The sequence below is a fragment of the Chinchilla lanigera genome, unplaced genomic scaffold (assembly GCF_000276665.1).
Source record: "Chinchilla lanigera isolate Chin_1 unplaced genomic scaffold, ChiLan1.0 scaffold00013, whole genome shotgun sequence".
NCBI classification, from domain to species: Eukaryota; Metazoa; Chordata; class Mammalia; order Rodentia; family Chinchillidae; genus Chinchilla; species Chinchilla lanigera.
The window spans coordinates 33,134,531-33,156,879 of NW_004955414.1; the positions used below are offsets into that span (position 1 = coordinate 33,134,531).

Consider the following 22,349-nt stretch of genomic DNA (forward strand, 5'->3'; position numbering starts at 1 on the left):
GTACCGGAAACCGAACACCGAACTCACGACCTTGCGCTTGCCAGGCAGGCACTTTGCCGCTGAGCTAAATCCCCAGCCCCTGCAGGCTGGTCTTGAATTTGCAATGATCCTTCTGCCTCAGCCTCCCGAGTGCTGGGATAACAGGTGTGCACCACCATGCCTGGCTTTGAAATAGTTAGTGGGGGATACTGAGAAAGACAGTTTGATTTTAAAAAGAAATCACAGCCAGGTGTGGTGGCGCGTGCTTACAGTCCAGTTACTTGAGACGCTGAGGTGGAGGATCACTTGAGCCCAGGCGTTTGCAACCAGCCTGGGCAATAGAGCAAGATTTCAGCTTTACATACATACATACATACATACATATGCAGCTGTTTATAGAAACACAGAATTTCTGTCAGGGTGGACGCTTATTGAGGTTGGTGATCATTAATTTGTAATGTTACACGTGTACAGTGTTTCCAGGGACCTCAGTGCATGGAGAAAGCAGATAAACTAAATTCGTCTGAGTGTGAGTTGCACCTGTGGAGTGTCAGAGCAAAAGACAAGTCAGGGATAGAGAGAAAGGAGGCCGGGAATATAGCTCAGCGGCACAAGCACCTTCCTGGCAAGTGCAAGGTCCTGAGTTCGATTCGTAGTACAAAAACAACAATAGGACTAGGAAGGAAGTGGAGGAGGAAGAAAGAGCACGAGAGAGAGGGAGAGCCGAGAGGGCACATGTTGCCTAAAGGGTCACAGACAGGTGCGGGGGCTGTGCCCCTTTTTTTTTTTTTTTTTGGTTTTGGGTTTTTTCCAGTACCGGGAATCGAACTCAGGACCTCCCGCTTGCCAGGCAGGCGCTGTGCCACTGAGCTATATCCCCAGCCCTCTGACTGTTTTTAAACGAGTATTCATAAAAACCGAAAGCTGAAGCAGCATGAGGCTTACAGAAAGGGCAGAAGAGCCGCAGCGTGGTGGCTCCTGGGACGTAAGCTGGGGATGGAGAGACCCGTCCGGAGTAGCGGGGGAGATGTCCCGTGGGCTGGGGAAGCCGAGGAACCAGAACGAGGAGGAGCGGAGTCAGCGCGGCCGCGGGGAAACTGAGGGAGACAGGGAATGCTGTGAGCCGCGCACCAAAACCTCTTCCGAATGTGGGGTAGCCAGCTTAGCAGTGGTCCTGGGGAGAGGCGGAGCACGGCGCCTCGGCAAGAGAATGCAGTGCGTTTTTCGTGAGCGCAGGAGGCCGCGAAGAGGAGGGAGCGCACAGGGTCACCACACGCCCTTCCCTTCCCGGAGACGCAGAGGCCGGGACAGAAGGGACGGCCCTGGGGCTCCGCGGAAGTCGGGCGGTGCCTCCCGAGGGCCCTGAGCGAGTACCGTGGGAATCCAGTCACCTCACAGAGGTCAGGACAAGCTGGTTTTATAAGAACTGCTCTCGCGGGGAGAGCCGCGCATTGCACATGCTTATTCCTTCTTTCTCATTGTTACTTTGTTCTACCTCACATTTTCAGTGAACAAATCAAAATAGAGTTTTTTCACATTAATATATGAACTGGATTTTTTTTGGTCAAATAACAGGGAATTTTCTTTAAATAGTCATCTATTTCGAGGCCAGTCCAAGAACAACTGAGAGCCAACTTTTAGCGCATCCAAGGGGCACAGTGCCAGCCAGGCGTGCAGCTCAGAGAGAAGGCAGGCGGAGGGCTGGCAGCAGGCCACGGGCAGCCGAGGGCTCTCAGGCCCTTTCACACAGACTGCCCAGTGGCCTCCACTGGTACGTGGGACTGACCTGCACTCTCCAGTTTCAACGCAGAACACCCTTCTGCCCTTCCAGAGGGAGGAGAGACGGCAGAAATGGGAGGGAACGAATTCCAGAAACTCTGGAAGGGAGCAGAAGGGCCTTGGCCCCCGCAGCACCCAACCCTTACGGGCTCGCGCTGAGGCTCCAGAAACGAACGCGGAGGAGGCAACAGACGGCCGAGGGAGGGAAAGGGAGGCGAGGCGGGTGCTCTGGCTACGTGGCCGGAGGCCTTCCACATCCGGGCACTGAACCGGCGGGGCGTTTGCGTGCGGCCTGCCGGCCTCGGTGGTGGTGGCTGGCGCTCGCACGGGTGAGCTAGAGCACTATCAGACGAGGGCACCCTACTGCAGTAGAAGGGGCAGCCAGACGTCCTCTGCAGGGAGAATCTTCGGGAGCAGAAGAGAAATGGGGCACACCTGTGGCCCCGAGGAAGGGCCGAGAGAGCGTGAGAGGGCCTCAGCTGAACAGCCCCTGTGGGCTCTGAGCTGTCCGGGAGGCCCTGCCCTCAGCGCGAGTTCCAGGCAGCTGTTGCATTCTGTGGGGGTGGGGACGCTTGAGACAGGTTCTTGCTACCCAGCCCAGGCTGTTCTTGAACTTGTGCCTCCTGAGTGCAGGGATTACAGGCGTGTACACCATACCCAGTTTGTGGCAACTGTTTATAATCAGATCTGGAGGAAGGCCCTCCCGCTTCCTCTCACAAACCTAGCCCCGCCCACCAGTGCAGGGGTAAGGAGCACTGAGTGGTGGAGGCAAGGGTCTTCTTACCTTGCGGGCCGTGGGCGAGTAGTCTAGGCATAGCAGGAGTGGGTATGCGGTAGGCGTGTGGCCTGCCCAGGCGGTGCCAGCCTCTCACAGCCGCTTCTCTAGCCTTGGCTTTGGCTGCAAGGGTGAAAAGAACTCTGGGGCCACTCAACCAGAGGTTCCACAGGCCAGGCCCGAGCAGGGGCAGGGGCTCACCTCTCCTCTGGCCCTGGCCATCAGGGGAGGTCCTAGGTAGAACTCAGCGAGTGGTGGTAGTTAGGGGCACAGAAGGGCAGGAGCACATTCCGTGGCAAAGCTCTGCTCGGCATGTTAAGAGTACCACTGGCAGCCAGGTGTGGTGGCACACACCTGTAATCCCAGCACTTTGGAAGGCCGAGGCAGGAGGATCACAAGCCGGGAGCCCATTCCGGGCAGTGTGGCAGTGTAGCAACTCAGCAAAATCCTATCTCAAAAAAAAAAAAAAAAACTGCTGGGGGGCTATAGCGTGCTGTAAAGGCCCTGCGTTGACTCTCTTAGTACCACGAAACAAAACACCACAGTACCCACAGCCTTCACTGCGGGCTTCCCTTCCAGAGGCCGCAGGGTAGCAGCTGCTGTGCAGCCCCAGTGGTACCGCCGGCTGAGTAGGTGTGAAGCGGCGCCTTGCAGGCATCTTCTGCTCCGCCGTTATTGTTCCCTGTATGGACACAGGCTACCGATCTCAGTCTTTCATCAGATAAGCGAAGGACTGCCCCTGTCCTTGCGGGGCGTGAAGATGGACAGGTAAGGCAGGGGCAAAACAGTCTGTCTTTCCCGGTCCCTTTAAAGGCCACCGCCACGTTCCTAGTGTCACTGAGCTAAGTTCCATATGGTCACAGGACCTAAAAATGTTCTCGGTTTTGCTACCAGTAACTGCTGTCCTCCAGGTGGTTTTACCTGAGCGCCACCGGCTGTCCTGTATGCTCTTTTGCTGACCTTTCACACAGCCGCCCTCCCATATCGGGTCGCTGATCAGTAATCTGATTTTACCTTTCAGGGCTTATACGGAATAAAGGAAGAAATCTTTCTCAGTGTCCCTTGTATCTTGGGGCGGAATGGTGTCTCAGATATCGTTAAAGTCAGTTTGAATTCTGAGGAGGAGGCCCTTTTCAAGAGGAGTGCAGATACACTTTGGAATGTCCAAAAGGATCTGAAATTTTAAACCTCTGAATGGTGCGCTGTTTCATAGAAGATAGAAGATTATATTTTACATTTTGTGTTTTCATCTGATCTTTAAAAAACATTTAAAAATTCGAGACTTACAACACAACTTTGGTCTCTCAAAAAGAGAAGGAGGAAATAGTAGAAATTTCTCCTCTTACGAATCCCCAGTGGGTCCATTCTAATGGCACCCGATCTACACAGTGTAAGTTACATTTTGGAAGTGTGTCATACATGTAAGAGTTGCCTTCGAGTGTAGTAGAACATGTGTAACAACCGACTATACTATACAACTTAAGAGTCTCACAAAAGCCAAGAAGTACTTCTGTTTTGAAGCTTCATCTGTGCTTCTTCCATTATCACATCCAGCACATTCTCTTCACGTTGCTTCATTAGCTTCACGTGTCTGTGTATAATCTTTACTAAATATTTATTTTAAGATCATATGTATTAGAAAGAGATGTAACTTTAAGATACAAAAATAAATGAGATGATACATTCAACTCTGCAAGTTTATACCAATTGATTTTTTTTTTAAATTTTATTTTATTTTTTGTCTTTGAGACATGCAGTTCAGGCTGGCCTTGAGCTCACTTTGTAGCCCAGGCTGGTCTCGAACTCACAATGATCCTCCTGCCTCAGCCTCCCGAGTGCTGGGACTACAGGCGTGTGCCACCATGCCTGGTGGTAACTTTCTTTTGGTGTCTAAGGTAAGAAAGTGTGTGGTTCTCCTGATTTCTGTATACACACATGCATACGGACACACAGTTGATGAAGTATTTCCTGACTTCATGAAGGATTTAAGAGCTATAATAAACACACAGTGAAACAAAAACTAAGAAATCAAGACCAAGGTACCTTACAAATTAAAACCAGGACACGAGCCGCGGAGACACCGGAAGGCGAGACGCCGCCTGGGGGCTCTCGCTAGAAACACGGTCGGGCGGGCTCCCTGGCGATGAATCCTGGGCAGACCGTACTCAGCCTCCTCGCTCAAGGCCGCCGTTCCTCGGGGGCCCTGGTGGAGCCGCCCACCCGCAGGAGGACCTCGGTCGGCTCTGGCGCGGCGCGGTGCGGGTGCAGGGCGGGACGTGCGGAGCAGCCGCGCTCGCGCAGCCTGTGTTAGGGGTGGCGGGCGTCGAAAGGCCGGCGGTTTACGCCGTGTGTTCGTTTGCCTGTCGACTCGGGCTGTGAGTTGGTCCCCCGGGGTGCGGAAGAGCCGCTAGAGCCTGGGCGCTTGGGGAGCGGCTTTTCCTCCTTGGCCGGGGATGGCTCTTCCCACCGGCAGCGCGTCCGTCCCGGCGGGGCGGGGGCCCGAGGTCCCTGGCGCCTGAGCCTGCGGACCTCGAGTCCCGGCCCGGAGGAGGACGAGTCGGGGCAGGGCAGCAGGGTGGCCAAGCTGGGGTTGCGCCACCCAACTGTAGTCTGGGTTTCCCTTCTCTCCCTCCGCAGCGGCGCCCACTCCCTCCTCTGGCTCGCTTTATGGCTCCCCAGCCGCTGGTGGCTGCAGCGCCCAGGGGTCCCTATCCGCTCCCTTCATTGCAGACCAGGTCACACCTGGAAAGGGCATGCAGGTCTTCACTGTTCGGTTTGCAAAATGGTGACCAGGAAGCGGCAGCATTAAGGATTTCCCCCTAGAGGCGGCCGTGAGAGCAGTAAGGTCTCTCTCGCACAACTGGACCGGCTGGCGTGCCTGAGCTGTCGGCGTCTCAGGAGAGGTGAGTACGCGCTTTGCGCCCGGGGCGGTCCTTTTCCTCAGCTGCAGGTGAGGCCATTGCATACCGTTGTGCTGTGCCCAGTTCCGGGGAGCGAGGGGAGGGATGCCCCATCCAACCTGTTAGGTTGACCCGAAAGAACCAGCTGGCCTTTCTCATGGTTCTGCCCGGAGAATGTGCCGCTTGCACAATTTTATGTCGGTATCGTACATGCTAGCAGCATCTCCGGAAGTACGCTGACACTGCGCTTTCCTGGTGCGCTCACAGTGTGAAGTAACTGCGTGATTCACAAGTAGTTCACTACAGGGGAAATCGCGGCAGGAGAGAAGAGCACACACGTCAGTTGGTGGTCATCTCGTTTCCGTCTCCACTCCCCTTTCGTCCTTACTCAGGCTGGCTGTAGCGTTGGGGTTTAGTGTGAGTGTAGCTGATAAAGTTACTGCCCCATTTAATGCCTGGAGACAGGACTAAAAAGAATCCTTTCTAACACTATTACCTGTAATAGTGCGCACACTAGTATTACGTGTAATACAGCGCACGCCTGTAAACCCAGCACTCGGGAGGCTGAGGCAGGAGGTTCGTTATGAGTTCAAGGCCAGCCTGGGCTACAAAGTGAGCTCAAGGCCAGCCGGAGCTGCATATCGAGACCCTGTCTCAAAAACACAAGTAAATAAATAACACTATTACCTAGATGTGAACCTATGAAGTTTTAGTAAATCTTAAGAAACTTTGAACCCTATTTTGACTTAATTAATGGAATATCATTTCTGTAAGCTACCTTTTCATAGGCTTCAGTACCGGCACGAATCATTAGAGGATCGGGCCTAGGTTTCATATCTGCCTGTTGTAAGCGCCCTTAGGGCACTGAAAATCACAGCTGCGGCCACGGCTGCTCCTGCCGATCACCCGCCTTCCTCACAAGCCATTTGTTTCTGCCAACTGTAATGCATGATCAGCGGTGGCCTCGCTGCTAATGCAGAGAACGTACATGGAAATCAATTTCTGTAGCCCCAGAGGCTTCATATGTACTATCTAGTACAGCAACCCTGAAAAGTAAACACAAGAATCTTTTGCAAAGGAAAAAAAAAAGGCAGCCTATCTTCAGTACACAGATAATGCATATGGTGGATCCTTGAGTTACAACCAACTTCACCTGCAAACAACCTGGATTATGACCAGAAGTTTAGGTTTAATTTATGACCAAATTCTTGAGTTAAGACCAAATGCCGGCCACTTGTGTGGTTGTAAACAAAGACTTGGAATGCCAGAAAAGCACATACAGGTGTGCATAAGGGTCAGTCTGAGCCGAGATGTGCGTGTTTGTGGACGTGATTTCAGTCAGTGCTTTATATAACTGCTATGATTACTGCTATCAAAACGGCCCCCAGAAAGCTAGAAAAGAAGCTAAGGAAGAAAGGGCAGGTAAAGTAATCATGATTGAAAAGAAGGAGGAAATGATGGAAATGATGGAGTCCACCATCTCCACAATCTTACGCGAAAAGACTTATATAAGGAAGCTAGTGTTGCTAACAGTGTTACTCAAATTAGTAAGTCACGATCAGCGGTGGTAGATGAGATAGAAAGGCTATTATTAGTGTGGACAGATGAAAGGCAGATGGCAGGTTATAGCCTGAGTCTATAATTTGTTAAAAAGCTAGGGCTAAAGGGGAGAGGGCAGAGAGACCAAGAGGGGACGGCTGCCTTTGCTGCAGCACTGGGAAAGGCAGACCCTGGGTCTGGTTCTCGGGGCCCCCGGACTAGGGCTCGTCGACTGTATTCATCTGCTGCCGCTGTCGGGGGCCGGGCTACCTTGGGAGGGACTGCCCTGGGAGGCCCCCTGGGCCATGCCCTGACTGTGGGGGTGGCCACTGGAGGTCGGGCTGCCCTCTGGAGCAGGGGCCCCAGGGCTTAGACCCCTCCTACCAGCTGGTCCGGCAGGAAAGAAGGGGCCCAGGGCATACTCTGCCTTCACCCTCTGGCCGGATCCCGCGAAATCATGACTATGGAGGAAAAAGTGGACGGCCCCTTGCTGGACACTGGTGCTGGTCTCTCAGTCCTTCTTTTCAGTCCTGGCCTTCCTTCCAGCCGTCACACCTCAGTGAGGGGAATCACTGATGAGGTAATCCACTATTTTTTCCCAACCTTTGGGCTGTAACTACATGTTGGATCCTTCTTGCATAACTTTGTTTTCCTGAGAAGACACTTTGAGGATGCCAACATGTATTGCAGCAGCCATTGATGATTTCCTACCAATCTGTCCATAACTATGTAATGTTTGTATTGTTCCTATGCTATTTCGTAAATGGATGCATGTTTGTTACTATGTGTTTTCAACAACAACCATTGAGACTAGTCAATGATTATTTGATTAATCACTCATGTATAGCTCTATTTGTTTTCCCTAGAGACCACTTTGGAGAATCCAAGCTATAGTATAACAACCATTGATAATTTCCTGCCATTTTTGTCTGTAACTCACTATTCTTTGTCTATTTGTTTTCCTGAGAAACTATCTTGAAGATACCAATAGGTAAAATAACAACCATTGATAATGTCCTACCACTTTGTCTGTAATTCGGTAAGCCCCCCTATTGCTATGTTGTCCTTCTTTTGCTCTTTAAAACAAACAAACAAAAAGCTAGGGCTAGTCGGGTTTGGTGGCCCATGCCTGTAATCCAGCACTCGGGAGGATCACCACGAGTTCAAAGGCCAGTTTGGGCTACATCGTGAGTTCAAAGCTAGCCTGAACTACATAGCAAGACCCTGTCTAAAAAAAAAAGCTAGGGCTATAAATGCAGCCCACATAAAGGATAATCCATCAGTGAGTGACAATGGTGAAACATTTCATTCCAGTAAGGGGTGATTTCATGATTTTAAAGTGAGAACTGGGGTTCATGGCATAATTAGGCACGGTGAAGCAGCCAGTGCTGATAGCAGGGCTGCTGAAAATTATATACACTTCAAAATGATGACACTGCGAAATGGCTTTTGCTCTTACTAAGTTTCCAGCTGTGGTGAAACTGGGCTTTTCTGGGAGAAAATGCCCAAGAGAACATACACTACCCAGGAAGAGAAGAAAATGCCAGGCCACAAGCCTATGCAGGACAGACTAACCTTACTAATATGTGCCGATATGAGTGGTGACCTCTCTTGGTCTATCACTCTGAGAGCCCAGAGTGTTGAGAAAACATAGTCATGAAGGATAGGTCCAGGCATCATGTGGAGATCTAATGCAAAAGTTTCGGTAACAAGAGTACTTTTTCTTGAATGGATCAGGGAGGCTTTCTGTCTCACTGTTAAGAAATATCTAGAGGATAAAGGTTTACCATTCAAGGCTCTCCTCATCGTGGGCAATGCTGATGCTCACCCACCAGATTTGGAAGAACTGGCTGAAGAATTCCCATGGCTCTCAGTCGAGTTCCTCCCACCTGATACAACTCCTCCACTGCAGCCTATGAGCCAGCAGGTTACAGCTAACTTTAAGAAGCTGTACACAGGGAACTGTTTCTGAAGTGCTTCCAGATGGTCTCAGATACAGACTCAACCCTGAACGACTGCTGGAAGAACATGACAACATCCTTTCCTGTGTGGGGTTCACTGAGAAATCCTGGGCCAATGTCTAAGGACACTAGATCTGCCTGCAACAAACTGTGGCCTAAAATTACACAGGAGAGACACTTTAAAGGCTGTGTAGAGGAGCCCGAGCCTACAGGTGACCCCGTGGTTGATGGCACTGTTGCTACAGCAGTCCATAGGCCGCATGCAGACAGTGGTGATGCTGAGGAACTGGGGCGGGAACACAGCGGAGCTGTCTACAGAGGAACTTCAGCAACTTCTGGCTGAGCCACAGAGAACGGCAGCTGAGGAGCTTTCTGGAGAGGAGGGCGAGGATAATAATCAGTGCAGCAACGTTCTTCTGCAATAAAGGAAATCCTGAAAAACAGACAGCTACAAACATTTGCAGAGAAGACCCATCCAGACAGAGAAAACGCCTGCTTTAACGTGCTTAATGACAATGTTGACATTGGCCCAGGATTTCTCAGTGAACCCCACACAGGAAAGGATGTTGACTGTAGCATTTATCTTAGAAAATGTAGTCCCATGTTAAGGCTCACTCTGGCATACCACAGAACAGTGTTAAAGAAAAGACAGAAACAGAAAACTTCAGACCAGTTTTTAGTTCTGAAAAGGCTGAGACCTAGGGAGCCAGCAGACCCTAGTGGGCTACAGACTCCCGAGAAAAGGATGCCAGAGAGCCAGAGTCCCGATATTCCTGTCGAAGGGGACTCTCCCTCCAAACAGTGACCACCTCCACTTCATCCTCCCTGCCCGTAAGCCAGAGCCGTCCTCTTGAGTGGCGAGAACTGCTGTTTCTGGTGAACTAGGCACATTTTATAACTTTTGGTGAACACGCTAGGAAAATTATTGGTGTTCCTGGTAAATTACGCACATTACACAGCACTTTTTTATTATGAAAAGGTGAGTTAAGGGGTCCCCTGGGAGGTTTGGAACATATTATGGGTATTTCCATTATTTCTTCTATTGACTTAAAACCAACCTGAGTTATAACCAGCCCTTGTGAACGACCTGAGTTGGTAAGTCAAGGGTCCACTGTATACAGAAAAGCTTGCAGTTAAAAGAACTTTTCACCGTTTCCACTTTGAAGACCTTCTTTGTGGGGGAGGGATGCTATCTTAGCTGCGGGCCTTAAGCTCTTAGAGCATGCCTTCTACTCTGTTGAGAACTGTAGCATTTATCTTAGAAAATGTAGTCCCATGTTAAGGCTCACTTCAATCTTTCCTCTCCCTTGCACTACATTGCAACTTCTTTCATTCAAGGAGCTGGAGATTGATTATTTATTGCTTTATTTATGTATTTATTTTTGAGACAGTGTCTCACTATGTAGTTCAGGCGGGTCCTGAATACACTATGTAGTCCAGGCTGGTCTTGATCTTGAAGGGATCCTCCTGCCTCAGCTCCCTAGTGATGGGATTACAAGCATGCACCAACACACCCTGCCTGGAGGTATCTTACAGGCTCCTTGATGATGAAGAAAGAATCCTCAGTGGGAATTTATGGTACAATCATAGTAGAGAAACAGTAGTATCTTTAAAATTATTGGATTACACCATACATTACTGTGAGATCCATTTTGTTTTAGATGATGTATCCCGAGTCCCGACAGTGGCTAGTGAAATAGACAGTCAAATGAAAGAACTGCTAAAAGCCAACTGCACATTAAAAGGGAAAAAGTGCTGGATTGTGACTACAAGGACTGGATTTTCTACTTATGTTATTTTAATAAAGAGAATCCAGAGAGACTGAGTTAGGATACATTTTTATAGTATTTATTTTTTTACAACAGTTTTACATTTACAACAAAAAAAATTATAAAAAGATAGTACAGAGTCTGTCCCCCATCCCGTTATCAGCATGAGACTTTGGTAGGTACATTTATTACAGTGCAGGAACCAGTACTGACATACCACGTTTCCCTCAGTTTTTACCGCATGTCCTTTCTTCGTTTTGTGATAATTCCCAGCATCCCACCGTACACGTAGTCACCATGGTTTCTCTACACTGTGAGTTTGAGAGGTTTTTTCCTTTTTGATACTCGGGCATGCTGAGGAGAGGTGGGTCGGTATTTACAGAGCGCCCCTCTCTGGAATTTGCTCTGAGCACGGCCAGACTGCTGTTCTGGGGTTTGGGAAGGAAGCAGAGGCAAAGGCCGTTTTCACCCCGTCCTATCCAGGTCTGCCCTGCCCACAGGTTCGCCAGCACTCACGCTGCCCGCAGCCACCCGGCTGAGTACCGAGGAGGGTTTCTCTACTGTGGAGTTCTTTCCCGCTTCCCTACTGGAGAGGTTCTACTCTCTGTCCTTGAGGGTGGAGTGTCAACCCTCCTGAAGGATTCAGGTAATTCCTCTGCATGGGTATGTATTTCTCCTCCCCTACTGAGGACGTCAGTTATTTATCAGTATTGTTGCGGGCGCATGGATCTTAGTTATCTTTTCGGTACCACTTCTTCGTTTTGTTTCTCAAACTGCCCTAGCTTTGCCCTGTGGGAGCTCTCTCACTTGGACCCTGTCCCCTTTGACTCCATCAGTATGAAGTTGTGGGGATTTTTTGAGCACTTCCCGACTTAGATGTTACTGGTTCTTCACTCTGTTTTTGTTTTGTGTTTTTGACTTTCTGTTTTTTTTGAGACAGGGTCTCACTATGTAATGTGGCTGGCCTTGAACGTGCTTAGGTAGCCCAGGCTGGCCTCGACCTCACAGCAGTCCTCCTGCCTCAGCCTCCCGAGTGCTGGGATTACAGCTGTGCGCCACCACACCCGGCAACTTTGTATTATTTTCTGCACCAGTCCTGGAATCAGCCTTTTTCACACCAAGGAACCCTAATTCTAGGTGTGCTCATTGGTACTAGAGTTATGATACATTTTAAGAACTATCTTTGAAAGATAATTTTACCAATACCATTCTACTCCATACTACTCTAATCTCTGTGAATAATCCAGAGTATTTAGAGGAGTTCATATCTTCTAAGCAACAATCAGTTCCTAGTGACACAGCTTAGACTTTAGCCTAATTATACTTTAAAATTTCAAAGGCTTGGTTTTAGATTGGCACTAAGTAGAATAAAGTAAAAAGACTGAATAGTTTGTTTGGACATCTGCTTAAGATAGAGTTACTTGGGGGCTGGGGATTTAGCTCAGCAGCACAGTGCCTGCCTGGCAAGCGCAAGGTTGTGAGTTCGATTCCTGGTACTGGAAAAAAAAAACCAAAAACCAAAAAGATAAGAGTTACTTGATTATTTTGAAGTACTGTGTTAGCGCAAAGGTGTTTTCTTTTTAGGGAAAATTTTAATATATAATAAAGATAAAAGGTCAAGCATGGTGGCATATGCCTCCAGCTAACTGGGGGAGCGGGGATTGCAAGTGTGTGGCCAGGTCTGGGCAATTTACTGAGACCCTGTCTCAAAAGTAAAAAAAAAGAAGGGCTGTGGTCATAGCCTAGTGGTAGAGTACTTGCCTAGTGTACATTCAGGGCTCTGGGTTCAATTCCTAGTACTGGAAAAACAAAAAAAAGGAAAATTTACTTAAAACATCTTCCTCAAAAAGCAACACCTTTACCACTTTCAAAAGTAAAAGTAATTTAATAGATAGCAGGGCGTGGTGGTGCCCACCTGTAATCCCAGCACTCTGGGAGGCTGAGGCTAGAGGACGGCAAGTTCGAGCCCAGCCTGGACAGCTGAGACCTTACCTCAAAACTTTATTATTATTATTATTATTATTATTATTTTTTTTTTTTTTTTTTAAGACAGGGTCTCGCTATGCAGTTCAGGCTGGCCTTGAGCTCACTTTGTAGCCCAGGCTGGTCTCGAACTCGCAACGATCTTCCTGCCTCAGCCTCCCAAGTGCTGGCATTACAGGCGTGTGCCACCATACCCGGCTTCTTACCCCAAAACTTAAGAGGGCTGTAGATGTAACTTAGAGTAAAAATGCTGGATTCAATGCCCAGTACCTTAAATAAATATTTCTAAAAAAGATGTACATGGAGAAATGATCCTCTCATCCAGTTTCCATCCAGCAGTTTCGGCCAGCACTACAGGCAGCCACTGAAATTAGTGCCTCGTGTATCCTCTAGTGCTTCTTGTGCAGACAGTTCATCTCCTTTTTTACAAGTGAAGTAGATGCTAGAAATATATAGCATCCTTTTCTGCAGGTAATACTGTCTGACTATGGAACGGTACAAGTTTAGTGTTGCAAAGAGCTTGGTTTTAATCCCTTTATTTAAAAAACAGGTGAGGGGCTGGGGATTTAGCTCAGCGGCAAAAGCACCTGCCTGGCAAGTGCAAGGTCGTGAGTTCGGTTCCCAGTACCAGAGAAAAACCAAAAAAAATAAAAAACAGGTGGTTCCCTCCCTTAAGAAACCACTGTATAATTAAAACAGTTTCTGATTTGCTTTCCTAATGATGAGCTCAAACTTTCCTCTGTAATTTGTATCTCTGCTGGTTTGGACTTTCTGTCAGGATGAAGTCTATTGCATCTTCTCTGTATCTAATAGCTCACAAGCTAGGCAGATTGCTAACCATAGGAATTTTTTCATCCGCCAGTTGCTCAAGTGGTGTTCCTTCCCTCCCTCCCTCCCTCCCTCTCTCCCCGCTCCCCCCCCCACTAACATCTTTTAGGGTCTGAATGGTGAACTTAACCTTTGCAAATATTGATGAAGATAAGCTAAAGGGTGAGACAGTGGACTACAGCATGGCAGCCCTTGCATGGAAATGCCAAATATCACTTGTGCTGTTTTACAGGGGACACATTTATGAACTGGGGTTAAATAAAAATGATGCAGTATGGATCTGAACCCAGTTCTGCGATCCCAAGCCTAAGCTCCTAACTACTTACATGGAACCCAAGAGGTAGTCATTTGAAGAACTGACTGAATGAACCAAGATCTCCCTGTTCCAAGGTCTTTTCATACTATACCTATTTGTCTGTCTTTCTTTCATTTCATACTACACCCATTTCTGTGTAAATATTCTTTATTGGACAATTTACAATCTAACCTCTTATTCTTTTTTTTTCCCCCGGTACCAGGAATGGAACTCACAACCTCACACTTGCTAGGCAGGTGCTGTGCCGCTGAGCTAAATCCCCAGCCCCAAACCTCTTATTCTCAATAGTACAAGGTATTTTTGCTTTTTAAATGAAAACTGAGTACCAAGTTCCTGAAATGAAGAGTCCTATGAGCCAGTTGTGGGGCACACGCCTGTAATCTCAGCTGCTTGCTGGGCTAAGGCAGGAAGATCACAACTTTGGGGCCAGCCTGGGCAATGTGTGAGAGCCCATCTCAAAAAGGGCAGGGGGTGTGGCTCAGTGTGAGGGCCGGGGTTCAATTCCCAGTTTCCTTTGCAAACAAGCAAATCAACAAGCCAAAGAACCCCCATAAGAAGGCAAAGAAGGAGAAAGTTTGTATGTATGTATGTGCAGGATAGTCAACATGGCTGTTCTACTGTCTTCTATTTCTTTGCTGAAAGAAACTGTCAATGAGTCCTTGGTTGATCAGCTTTGTATGTCTCTATCTGTTTTCATGAGAAACCACTTTGAAGATATCAATATGTAATACAACAAGCATTGTTAATTCCTTACCACTCTGTTTGTAACTCTGTACTGTCTGTACTGTTCCTTTGCTATTTTGTAAAATGTCGACTCTCTGTTAATATTTTCCTTTTATTTAAAAAACAAAAACAAAAAACAAAGAACCTCCATAAAACAAAAACCCCAAAACACCCTTTGATTTAGTCCAGCAAATTGTGTTCAATGATTCCCGGTATTACCCAATATAGTTCCTTCTGTGAATTATCATTACCAGTCTAACTGAAGACTTTTGAGGTTAAATTTAATAACTTTGTACAAAAAAGAACTTAGCATTAGATTCTAAACTACCAATATAATCTCCGAATCTTTGTGTTTTGTTAGTGTAACATGTATTTTAATTGCAAGTTGTAATCACTGTATATACACTGTGGTAAAAATTTCTTCTGGTTTTTGTTTTTTGAGACAGGGTCTCACTATGCAGTTCAGGCTGGCCTTGAACTCAGGGCGATTCTCCAGCCTCAGCCTCCCAAGTGCTGGGATTATAGGTATGTGCCACTACACCTGGCAATATTTCTTTAAATATTAGTGTTTATTTTTTATGACTGCATGGTTTACATTTTAAAGACTGTGCTGGTGCTGGGGATTTAGCTCAGCCGCAAAAGCGCCTGCCTGGCAAGTGCAAGGTCGTGAGTTCGGTTCCTGGTACCGGAGAAAAACAAAAAAACAAACAAACAAACAAACAAAAAAGACTGTGCTGAGGTTTGTTTCCCAGATTAGCATAGTTTCCTGCACAACTCTCTAGAATTGTACTAGACTCCTCACTGCGTGCATAGATAAGGTGGACAATGTAAGTATATGTTGGGTGAAGACTTCTGATACAAGTACATGTGGTGAGGCAGAGGGAGGAATCAGAAGTAACTCCTAGCTACTCCACAGATAAGCTAATTGAGAGTAGTTCCGTGTACCTAGGTTGGGATGTTCCCAAAGGGTTGAGACGGAAGTAGGAGGCTATGTTAGGGTTAGAAGAGAAAACAACAAAACAAGACAAAAAAAAAACAAAAACAAAAACAAAAACAAAAAAACAAAACAAAACAAAAAACCCAAAAAAACGAAGATACCCAATTGAGACATGTTAAGTTTGAGATATCTGAAAAGACAACGCAGGAGGAAATGTTCAGGCAGGTAGCTGATTATAAGTCTAGCGCTCAGCAGCTTAGAGCCAAGTTACTACTGTTCTAAAGTTCGTTTGTTAGTCTTTTTGAGACAGGGTCTCACTATGCAGTTCAGGCTGGCCTCGAAATCGCAGTGATCCTCCTGCCTCAGCCTCCCAAGTGCTGGGATTACAGGTGTGCGCCACAACTGGCCTTCTAAAATTATTTTGTGAGTAGGCCAAAACTGAATATCCAAGTTTATTTATTCATTGACTTTTTATATGGAGACCTGCTATTTTAAGTAGTTTCATGATTATGTATGTGTTTTTTTGTTTTGTGAGTTTTGAGACACAGTCTCTCACTATGTAATTCAGGCTGGCTCTGAACTGACTTATGTAGCTCAGGCTGGCCTTAAACTCCTGGTAATCCTCCTGCCTCAGCCTCCTGAGTGCTGGGATTACAGGCGTGTGCTACCATGCCCAGCCATCATGATTTTGTATTTACATTGCTCCAACACCATATTTAGAGAAGTCTAGCTTTATCCTTGTCTTCTTTGCCCTGATAGCCTGCATTCCTTTAGAGGTCATGGTTTAAAATTTTTATTTTATGATTGGTTTATTGTTACTATATACATACATCTTACTTCATTTTTAACTTAACACAGTGTATCATGTAGTGAAACCCTGTCTCAAAAAGACAAAAAAAGTGCATCATGAAGCTCATTCCACAGTAATGTTTAGAGACATAATTATGATCGCTTTGAGTGATAAAATCTTTCAACTGAAGTTCTTTTTCCAAGATTATTTTTGCTTTCCTGGGTCCTTACATTTTGTATGTATGTAACAATCAGCTTAAAAAAACAGCATCAGCTTGTCAATTCTGGGGAGAAAGAAAGGCAGCAGATTCTGACAGGAACTGAATAATCTGCAGGCCAGCTTTGGTGGCATTTCTATTTTAAGTCTCCTGATCCATGCACATAGGACGTCTTTAATTTCTTCCAGCCACCACGCCCAGCTTTCTCCTGACTTTCTAAGGAGTGGATGTACTGCGTTTCTGCATACCAGGACATGCAGACTAGCAACAAAAAGGTTTTTCAAAATTTATTTCTATTGTGTAGATGGGACTGGAGTTGGTGTATAACTACATCTCGATATAGAACCACGGTCTCCTCCAACAAATTTAGGTAAAATGTTAAGAAAATGGGTCACTGCTTAGGTAAGAGCTTTCTCTTACTGGAGCTTTTCTTTGCAGTGGTCTTGGGAGTGGCTCTCATCTGAATGCTGCCTGTTACTCCACCTGGCAGAGGCGTGGCGTCCACTCCCGAAGCTGTCAGGGGCTGATCCTTGGGACAGACTCAGGTGATAGCCCGAGCATCACTGGGCCCTGCTTGCTCTCTGAAATGCGTTATGTATTTTGAACATATTGATCAGACAGAGACTTAAACATAAAGTAAAATAGCTTCTGAGAAGCAGAAAGTTTCCTTTATGCATTTTTAGTAGTGTTTTAATTTTCATCATGTTTATTTACTATCAAAGGATCCACCAGCTGGGCGTGGTGGCACATGCCTGGAATACCAGCACTTGGGAGGCTGAGGTAGGAGGATCACCACAAATTTGAGGCCAGCCTGGGCTACATGGTGAGACCTTGTCCAAAAATAAATAAATATATAAATAAAAAGGATTCACCAGAGCCAGGCATGGTGGCACATGCCTGTAAGACGAGCACTTGGGAGGCTGAGACAGGACGATCACGGTGAGTTTGAGGCCAGCCTGGGATACACAGTGAGTTTAAGACTAGCCTGAATTACAGAGTAAGACCCTGTCTCAAAAAGGAAAACAAAACAAAACAAAACAAACCCCTCCAAACTTGAAAAACATGAGCTCTTTACTGGAAATCCTACACCTACAAATAGTTAAGATTATAATGCTTTAATACAGAACTAAATACCATGATGTGGTTTGTGTTTAACTTAGGACAGTCCAATTCAGAAAGATCAGCATTGAATGTTTTTTTGTTTTTGTTTTTTGGTAGTGGGAATCAAACTCAGGACCTTGAGCTTGCTAGGCAGGCGTTGTGCCACTGAGCTATATCCCCGGCCATCAGCACTGTAATTTAAGTAACATGAATTTCTCAGATCAAGGATGAGCATAACTGGGGAAATTTAAAGAAAGACATGAGGTGCTAGCAGTCTTCAGTTTCTTCTAGCTAGAAACCCCTGGAAGCCATTTAATACCAACTCTGAGTACAGGGGTGAACTTAAAGGGAGAGAAGGGAGAACTGTCTACAGTTGGCAGGGTTAAGGTGCCACTTTTTTGTTGAACTTCTGCCAAGGTGCCTGGATTGTGGATCCCCCACCTAGAGGTTTTTGACTTAGATGACCCAGACTGGGGCACACACAGCTGAATTTTTTGTAGTACTTTCGAATGCTTCCTGTTGAAAATCACCTACGGCAATTAAGAGAAATTTGCGGAGGTGTGGAGGGGGGCACCTGCAGCCCCGGCTACTTGGGAGTCTGAGGCAAGAGGACTGCTGGAGCCCAGGAGTGCCAGGCCAAGCCCGCCACGGAGTGAGAGCCCGTCTTTAAAAACCAAAACCAAACGGCCCTGCTGGATGGCGGAGTACACATAATAAACGAGAGTTGCTGGTATTCCTCTGAAGGCTCTGAGTTCAGGTAAGTGATACTGATCTGCAGTGGGAAAGCGCTGGGGCCGGGGATGTAGCTCAGCGGCACAGCGCCTGCCTGGCAAGCTCAGGGTCGTGAGTTTGAGTCCCGGTACTAAAAAAATTTCTAGGTAATGTTAATTTCACGTTTTCAGTATTTTGGAAGTTAGTCTCCATAGTGAACTCTGCTACAGGGATGAGATTATTTCCTGTAACTTTTATTACAGCACACTCTGGTTTCTCTTCAGATCATATATATCTTTTGCCTTTCACTTTTATTACAGCACATCTTTTTTTATCAATTTCTTTCTCTCTCGTCTCTCTGTCTCTGTCTCTTTTGTGTGAAGGCGAGACCACGCAGTCTAGGCTGGCCATGGACTCACAGCAAGCCTCTTGTCTCAGCTTCCGGAGGGTTCAGCCTCCTGAGTGCACCGCCATGCCGAGCTCCAGGTAACTTCTCAAGCTGTCAGGGACTAATTCTATTTTGTTCAGTGCTGAGACCACCCCAGGGACTAGCGCCGTGTTGGAATCACCTGTTGACTGAGTGTGTGCGTATTTATGTATTTATTTTTAAGGAGTTGCCACAGAGTTTTTAACGTCAGTGGTGGAATTGGTTTTATGTTAACTTCTAGATCTCTGAAGTTACCTTCCTAGCCCTACTGTTCACTGTCTTTAAATAGCCACTGTCAAGAATTCTAGGAGAAATTACTGATAGACGTTTAAGCTTTGTGGAACTCTCAGGTAGTTTGCTTACAAAATGGACATGTAGTGATAAGCATTTCTTCCAAACTTACATTAACGATTTTACAAGGTAAAAATAAAAGTATATACACACAAAATAAATCTAAATGTTAATTCCAATCCTCACACTAGATAAAACCTTGATTTGATTTTGCTAGGTTTTATTCTGATAATTTTTGTAAGTAGATTTTAATTTTTCTTTTTTTTTTGGTACCAGGAATTGAACTCATGACCCTGCACTTGCTGGGCAAGCGCTGTGCCACTGAGCTATCTCCCTGCTCTGGTTTTAATCTGTAAAGATCTGAACTGTATAAAGCCATGATGATGGCTGGGGATGTAGCTCAGTGGCACAGCGCCTGCCCGGCAAGCGTGAGGTCGAGTTTGATTCCCGGTACAAAAAAAAAAACAACCCATGATGATGACTAAGTTGGTCATTATGCTCTTGGAAGAGGTACAGGCTGGGCTTCCCTAAATCTGAAAGAAATTATTTTATATCCCAGAATGTTCTATTCTTTCCTAGGCTTCTCGATTTGAAGAACATTGTTCTCCTTGGAGGTGCTCTGCAGGATCGCATCGCTCAGTGGCTTCCAGCGGGGCTACAGTGCCACTTGCCATGAAGACAGACTTCAAACGACAGTAAAAGCAAGGAAGCACTGGACGCTGTACTTGTCCCTTGAAATTTAAAAAAATTTTCTTTTCACTTCAGATGGTAACGTGCCGACACTGTAACAAGGTCTGAGGGAAGCACCGCTCTCACGGTGCTGTGAGAATGCAGTCATCGTGCTTACGAGCCACGACAGGCCTGGCCTTCCCGCTTCATCACGGCCAGGCCGCCTGCCTACCTAACACAGGGCTCACACGCACCGCTCCCATCTACCGTCCTGCTCCCCGCTTGATGAAAGCAGTTACGGTGCAGCCAGGCTTCAAATGGAAACAGACCCAGCAGGGGCGGGGGGAGGAAACCCCCTGGCCTTTAACAGAAATTGCTCACTTAACTCCCCCGATTTCAAGTACTTCAAAATTAGATTTCTGTGTGATACACCCTATGTGAAAGAGAATTTTCTTTATATTCTATAGAATAAGTAATAGTGAACTGCAACTTAAATGGACATTATGTTCTTCTTGCTAAGAGCAAAGATGGTCTCTGTAGGATTTCATGGGTCTCTCCTAAAGAAATCCAATGAAGAAGAGAAAAATTATGCAACAAATTTTATTTAGCACAGTCAGTCCCAACATTCAGCACAAAAAGTTTACAGAGGATAGAAAGTGCATTAATAAAAGCCAGTCTTTCCCCAAAGAAAACAGAAAATATATTATTGATTCAAAATATTTTACACTTGAATGATAAACTGCAATAACTTATTCTGGGCACCTACTGATAAGAGAAAGGAAGAGAAGGAAAGAATGCTCTGGAAGAGGTCAGTCTCCAGCTGGTCGCGGAGAAGTCAGTAGAGGTCACTAAGACCGGCAGTCTTTCTCGCTTTCTGCATTAGCGCCCTCAGCTGGAACTGCTTACGGGACAGAAGACGCACATGCTGGCAGGGAGAAAGTTCCAACAGTTTAGGCTCTGACCCAGGCCGGGGTGAAGCATCAGACGGTTTATACCTAGATGGGACCCGGGCACCCTGAACACATTACCTCCATCCAGCTTTTGACCCACTACCTCACACGGGGCTTTTTAAACTGCACATCGAGTCTTGCGGATCTTGGGGGAAAGTCTTCTGCAACCCCAAAAAGAAGTCCAGGGAAAGCATCAGCATGCAGAACCTGACTCAGAACTCTATGCTACATGTTTTTTGTTGGTGCTGGGGACTGAAAAAAGTGGATCCTCATATGTGCTAGGCAGTGTCCTTCCCTGGAGCTACATCCCCAGCCCTAAGCCACATCTCAGGATAAGAAGGTGCCAGGGAAACTTGTACTGTGATTCTAATAAAAGCTCCAAATTGGCCAATCACGATGGACACCTATAGTCCCAGCACTCTGTGAGGCTGAGGCAGGAAGACCGCAAGTCTGATCCTAGCCTGGCCAACTCTGCAATACCCAGTCTCAAACGAAAAAAAAAGGCCTGGGGATATAGCTCAGTGTAAACGCCCTAGCTTCAATCCTCAGTGCCACCAAAAAAAAGTTACCAAACCGTTTCCCGATCTTCCTTGGTTAAAAGCAGCGGAAGGGCAAGGATAAGAAACTAACTTTGGGCTCTGGTTCAACGTCTAGCAAACACCCTCCTCCTCTTGCCTCTCCAAGTGCACCCTCCCTTAAGCTCTGCCACCCAACTAGGAGACAGAGCCCAGGCAGGCAGGCCTTGCTCAGGTCTCAGGGTTACAGCCAGCAGCGTGTGCACCTCCCATCGGAGGCACGTGTCTGTCTGAGTGAGGCAGACAAAGGAAGCGAAATCCGCAAGACCAGCCCTGCGTGTCCAGCGGGGCCCCCGCAGCAGCTGGATCAAGTACCTGCGAAGTGCCTGGCCATTACTCGCACACGGCCACCAAGCGGTTACCAAAGCTGGCCCACTCGATTTTCCCGTCTGCATGACACCATTACCCTGAGACAACCTGTATTCAAGACGGCGGCCCACTTCCTTGGAGGGCTGCTTGAGCTGTAAAAACTCGTTTCAAATCACACAACTCTAAGGACGTAAGCCGGTAACAAGGAGCGGGGCAGTGTGTGAGCTGAACTCAGGCGAAGGAACCCATGGGGCCCGGTGCCTGCTCCGCCCCGCACAGGCGCCCCTCGGGGCAGCACGCAGCTTGGCGGGGAAGTGCAGCCGCAGCCCACTTCGCCCTCTGCGGACCACTCCTCAGCGCTCGCGGTCAGGACACTGCCCGCGGTCACACATCCCGCTTGCACTTCCGGAGGATGACCTCACCCACCCTGCACAGAGAAGCCCGTTTGGTGTGTGGTTTTCAGGGCCGGTGCGCCTGCACTGCACGGTCCAAAACCTAAAACAGAGCGTGAGGAAGACGTACCTTCAGGAAGACATCCAAGTCTATGACGCCCCGCCTCAAGGCTTCTCCCAGGTAAAAGATAGTGTCTTCAATAGCATTTTCCTCTGCATAGAGATTGAGGATCTGTTTATACAGTGGGGCTGTAGGAATGATAACTTCATCGATATCATTGTTTTCAGACTGATTTTCCATTTTCTCCAGAGCAGAACTGAGTTCTTCATCCTTCTTTTTCAAAAGTTCTATGTTTTTATCAACTTCCGCCTAAAAACAGAAGTTGTATATGATGACTTTATACTAATTTATCTTTTTGAGACAGGGT

At 47.1% G+C, this 22,349-nt stretch overlaps 2 protein-coding genes and 1 long non-coding RNA gene across 8 annotated transcripts in view; 2 read left to right on the forward strand and 1 right to left on the reverse strand.

Moving 5' to 3' along the window:
• The window catches only part of LOC102020557 (L-lactate dehydrogenase C chain), a 29,222-nt gene extending 24,996 nt beyond the window's left edge, over positions 1 to 4,226 (forward strand). For all 3 annotated transcript variants that reach the window (XM_005380416.2, XM_005380415.2, XM_013511839.1), the window contains exon 8: positions 3,555 to 4,226. In XM_005380416.2, coding sequence (XP_005380473.1) covers positions 3,555 to 3,719 — 165 coding nt within the window. In that variant the 3' untranslated portion in view covers positions 3,720 to 4,226. The remainder of the gene's footprint in view (positions 1 to 3,554) is intronic.
• An 11,873-nt stretch (positions 4,227 to 16,099) lies between these two features.
• Positions 16,100 to 20,394, forward strand: LOC102023581. 3 transcript variants are annotated; one of them, XR_260226.2, is made up of 3 exons: positions 16,100 to 17,041; positions 18,098 to 18,794; positions 19,606 to 20,394. It is a non-coding gene; the product is annotated as an uncharacterized LOC102023581 (long non-coding RNA). The 3 variants fall into 3 exon arrangements; XR_001233127.1 differs by having other exon boundaries at positions 18,098 to 18,354; positions 18,692 to 20,394; XR_001233126.1 differs by having other exon boundaries at positions 18,098 to 20,394.
• Tsg101 (tumor susceptibility 101) overlaps positions 20,282 to 22,349 on the reverse strand; it is a 38,958-nt gene continuing 36,890 nt past the window's right edge. For both annotated transcript variants that reach the window (XM_005380423.2, XM_005380422.2), the window contains 2 exons: positions 22,052 to 22,291; positions 20,282 to 20,620 (listed from right to left, as the gene is read on the reverse strand). In XM_005380423.2, the coding sequence (XP_005380480.1) occupies positions 20,531 to 20,620; positions 22,052 to 22,291 (330 nt within the window). In that variant the 3' untranslated portion in view covers positions 20,282 to 20,530. The remainder of the gene's footprint in view (positions 20,621 to 22,051; positions 22,292 to 22,349) is intronic.